This window comes from Emiliania huxleyi, assembly GCF_000372725.1.
Source record: "Emiliania huxleyi CCMP1516 chromosome Unknown EMIHUscaffold_1488, whole genome shotgun sequence".
In the NCBI taxonomy this organism is placed as follows: Eukaryota; Haptophyta; order Isochrysidales; family Noelaerhabdaceae; genus Emiliania; species Emiliania huxleyi.
This window is the reverse complement of record NW_005201104.1, coordinates 1-4,333: the sequence shown is the minus strand read 5'-3', so window position 1 is coordinate 4,333 and position 4,333 is coordinate 1. Positions and strand designations below refer to the sequence as shown.

Below are 4,333 nucleotides of genomic sequence, written 5' to 3'. Positions count from 1 at the left end.
ACACTGAGTGGAAGGGGGAAAGGTGGATGGAGAGCCTTCGCCCTCCGCGTGGCGCGCACCCCTCGGTCGGCGAGTGGCCGCCGGACAAGCAGTGGCTGGAGATGGGGGAGCAGATGGTGAACATGCGCGGGCTGGACATGTTCACGATCGTGGGCGAGTTCAGCGCCTGCTTGATGCTCGGCATTCATCTGGGCGGAGAGGATGAAGAGACGCATCGGGTGTGGGCGGTCGTGCAGCGCAACTGCGGCGACTGGGGACCCAGGATCGTACGGAGCATCGTCAAGATGAAGATGGGTGACGCAGACGAGCGGCAGCTCGGCGATGCGGAGGCGTACCTGCTCACGCTATTCGACCGCTCGCAGCACGGGCCTCAGTACCTCCGACGCTTTGCAGAGGAGCTTCGGCCGGTTACGGATTTCATCCACTCGGAGCACCGCTGGGCGAGGAGGCGGCCGGTGCACCCGGCGGATACGCCCGTCTGCTGGGCCTGGTGCGTGCCACGCGGTCTCGGCTCCTCGCGCGCCAGCTGACCTCCCTCTCCCCACGCGCAGGGACGCGTGGATCATGAACAACAAGTTCGACAAGGTCTGGCTGGTCGCCATGGCCCTCCACGGCGTGTGCGGTCTCCTTGAGCACTACAAGCTGAAGACGCTCCAGGCAGAGCCGAAGACGTGCCTCCCTTTTGGCGGCGGCGCTGACTGCGCCGTCGACTTTGCGAATCCGGAGAGCGCGTGCAGAGAGTGGGTCTGCCTGCGGCCATGTGCGTCACTCCGGCCCGGCCCTCCGTGCGATCGCACCCGCCGATGCATGGAACCCCCCCCCCCCACACACACACACACCACCACCACCCTTGCCGCAGGCATGCATTGGGTCTGCCGGAACTGCGCCAACAGGTGGCAGCAGGAAAGGGGGGTGCTTCGCGTGTGCCCAAAGGGCAACTGCGCCGTCGAGTTTGCGACGGTACACCTTTCACGCCGGGCCCGCCCTCCGAGTTGAGCTCATTTTTAGTTCCGAAAAAATATGCGTTTCACAACGGGGTCCCCGGTCCGCCGCACATGTACATGTACATGTTGCACATGTGCATGTGTGCGCCGCCTCTCAGCGCCGTGTTGTCAGCTGCAGAGGCCGGGCATGACACATGTTGTTGTTGACTATTCATTCATAGACGATAGAGAGCCCCTCTCTCTCTCAGCAATCTCGGGCGTGGACGGTGGCGGTCGGTGCGACGCTCGACACACATTGAGGTCTCGACAGAAGGGAGATGCCAGAGCGTCTGCGCGGCCGCCTCTCAGCGCCGCAGGCAGGCAGTAACTGATGCAGTACTATCACGCATGCTCGACGCGCTCCGTGCGGGCCAATCCCTCCCCCTTCTGCTGTGCCTCGAGGTGCCTCGCGAACGCCTTCACGGCGCCGCAACGGCACACTCAAAGTACCCCCCTTAGAGTTTGCGCCGGCACACGCGGATGCATCTCTCCGCACTGCCGCTGCCCCTCGTCGACAAAAGCTCCGCGCAACGTGTGCGCCGCGTCCGTGCCCCGCAGTCGCCCCGGGCCTCACGAAACTAAGTGCCTGCCCGCTGCCCAGAGAGGCATTTGCCGGCAGCCGCCGCCGCCGCCGCCGCCACGAGCGGGTCGACGGTGAGCGCCGTGTTGTGCGGCAGCTGGCAGGCGGGCGTGCCGTCCTTCCACGCCAGCTCCGCACAGAGCCAGCCGGGCGTGTCGGCGAGCTCGTCGCCGCCGCCCGTGCCGCTGTCCGGCTCGCGCAGCACGGCGCGCGAGCACGAAGTCACCGCGCAGCCGCTGCCGCCGGCGGCGTCGAAGAAGTCCTTGTTGGAGGCGTGGTTGGCGGTGAGCACGAAGAGGCTGATGCAGAACGGCCCGCGGCCCGCGGCGAGCCCGCGCTGAAGCGTGTGGAGGATCGCGCCGTACATTGCGTCGCGGCAGCCGCGGCTGCGCGCCGCCCACAGCAACGGGCCCCGCAGAGGCAGCGCCGGATTGACCCGCGAGTGCCGACCGCCGCTGGAGAAAGATACCTCCGCGTCCTCGTGCGCGAGCGTGCCGGCGCGCAGCGCGACGCGGCCGTCGTCGTCTGGCTCAAGCAACGGCAGCGCGCTGCTGCCGCGGGTGCTGGCGCGGTGGAGCGTGCCGTGAAAGATGGAGGTGTCCAGCAGCGCCCGCTCCGCCTCGTTGAGGCGCGCAATGAAGGCGCCGCACAGGCCGAGGGCGAGTGCGGTGAGCGTGGACGGCACTCCCCGGAGCGCGGCAACCTGCGGGTCGACGCGCCGTGCGGTGTTGTGGGGAACGACGCACGTGACGGCGCCGCCGACGTACTTGAGCTCGGCGCCAATCCAGCCGTCGCACTCGACGAGCCCGCCACCGCTGCTGCCCGCGCCGTCCGCGTCCGGCGCGCACAGCACGGCGCTTGAGGTCGAGCGCACCGCGCACTGCCCGGCACGCTCGAATCCCCGCGCCGCAGCGCTGTTCTGCGTGAGGATGTACAGCGCAACGAAGCAAGTGCTGCTCGACGGGTCGAAGCCGCGGTGGAGCAGCTCCTTGAGGGAATGCTGGAGTGAGCAGACGATGGGGTCGTTTGTAAGCTCGGCGCGGCTGGCGGCGCCCCGCACGAAGAAGGCCTCGTTGGAGGCGCCCCACAGGTGCGTCGGCTTGACGCCGCCGGGGTCATCGTGCGCCCTGGTCCAAGCGCGCAGCGCGAGGCGGCCGTCGGGCTCGAGCTCGAGCAGCTCGAGCGTGCCAAAGCCGCCGCGGCTGGCCGCGCGGTCGGTTGCGTGGAAGATGGCTCGAGGCAGCAGCTTCCGCTCCGCCTCCGGGAGGGCAGCGACGAGCGCGTTGCGCATTGCGATGGCGACGTTGAGCAGCTCCTCAGGAGAGATGACGCCGTACCTCCGCGCGCTCGCTGCCGCCAGAGAGGCCGCCGCCGGGGCGGGGTCCGCCACGGGCGCGGCCTCCGCAGGGCGCTGCTCCCCCTGTGTGCAGTGTGGACTTATGTCACGCAGCTTTAGCCTCTATCTATGATTAGTAGACCGGTCTCGGGTTTGGATGGTAGCGGGGGGCCCCGCCGGAGGCTGGTTACTGATCTTCCATACTGCGATTTTCAGAAGACGTATTGGCGTGTCCGGTGCTGGGGAAGCGCCGCTGCCCCCGGCCGTCGCTCCGCCGCTGGCGCGTCAGCCGACGCCGCCGCCGAGGACACCGCTACCCTCCACGAGGCTGTAAGCACTCTTCCGCCTCGACCGGTGGGTGTGTGGTGCAGTATCTCGAGCGCAGTATGGAGAGTTGAAAGGAAAGGAGTAACGTTCTCCGGCGCGTCATGTACAGGGGCGAGGGTTGCCTAACGTTAGGAGCTGAACAGTGTTGCTAGTGTTAACAGTAACAACAGAACAACAGTGGGGCTCCCCAACAACAGTAGGCAGTAGCTAACGTTAGGCCGACTGAACAACAGTAAGGAAGGGGCCTGGCAGTGACCCACGACGATCTCTAGTGTCCAGTGCGGGTAATACCCGATAATACCCCCGGAAACCCCCAAGTATTTTCGGGTATTACCCGGATTTTTTGCCAGTTTCTGCTTGCTGGCCGCTGAACAGCCGGCATCGTCGCTCCTGACGGCGCCATCCGTGTCTCCTGGCGGAGGCATCGCGTTTCGGAGCAGCGCCGACAGGCTGTCGCAAGGCGTGATAGCATGGCCGCAATCCACGCGCAATACGCCGAATTCCCATTAATTAAAACAAGTAAAAATCGCGGCCAAAGAGAAAGAAATGAACCCGTCTTAGGACTTAGCTCCCCGGCCCTGGATGTGAGGTTGCCGAAGACTGCACTCCAAGTGCTCCAAGTGCACCCGGCGCCTGCGGCGGGCCATGGGACCCCATCCCCCCCCGCATGGGTGCCCTCTAGGGCCCTCGCGCTGCCGCGCTCCCCCCAGAGCGCTCGCCGGTTTCAGGGCGTGCTTGCGATAATTCTTTTCCGCGTGGCAACACCGGCATCACAGCATCACAGGCGCCGCGTCGGCCAACACACAACTCAGCCAGCCACACCCCTTCTCGGCCTCCGCTCCACCGCCTCGGCCGCCACTCTCCCGCCTCCTCTCTCTCTCTCGCTCTGCGAGGCGACGCGCGCGCGCCTACGCCACGCGCAGGCCGCGCTCCTTTGTAGAGATGGCGGCGACGCAGAGCGAGCAGGAGGTGCAGGCCTACCTGGATACGCACAAGATCCAGACCATTGTGGAGGACGCGATCAACGCCTGCGTCAAGGCCAACGCCGAGGACCCGTGCGCGCACATGAGCGAGACGCTCGCCAGTAAGGCATCGCCCGAGAAGATC

At 66.5% G+C, this 4,333-nt stretch overlaps 1 protein-coding gene across 1 annotated transcript; it reads left to right on the top strand.

The window, feature by feature from the left end:
- Nucleotides 1-1,019, top strand: EMIHUDRAFT_471588 (hypothetical protein). The gene is made up of 3 exons (XM_005786873.1): nucleotides 1-490; nucleotides 552-760; nucleotides 860-1,019. Exons 1-3 carry the CDS (start codon nucleotides 27-29, stop codon nucleotides 994-996), a joined length of 810 nt encoding a protein of 269 aa, XP_005786930.1. The 5' UTR covers nucleotides 1-26; the 3' UTR covers nucleotides 997-1,019.
- Nucleotides 1,020-4,333: the final 3,314 nt, after the last annotated feature.

What these genes read in the sequence shown, in the direction of transcription:
- EMIHUDRAFT_471588 (XM_005786873.1), top strand. Translation starts at nt 27, where the DNA reads ATGGAGAGCCTTCGCCCTCCGCGTGGCGCGCACCCCTCGGTCGGCGAG. An exon ending in ACGCCCGTCTGCTGGGCCTG is followed by an intron (nt 491 to 551) that starts GTGCGTGCCACG and finishes CCCCACGCGCAG; the next exon opens with GGACGCGTGGATCATGAACA. An exon ending in GTGGGTCTGCCTGCGGCCAT is followed by an intron (nt 761 to 859) that starts GTGCGTCACTCC and finishes CCCTTGCCGCAG; the next exon opens with GCATGCATTGGGTCTGCCGG.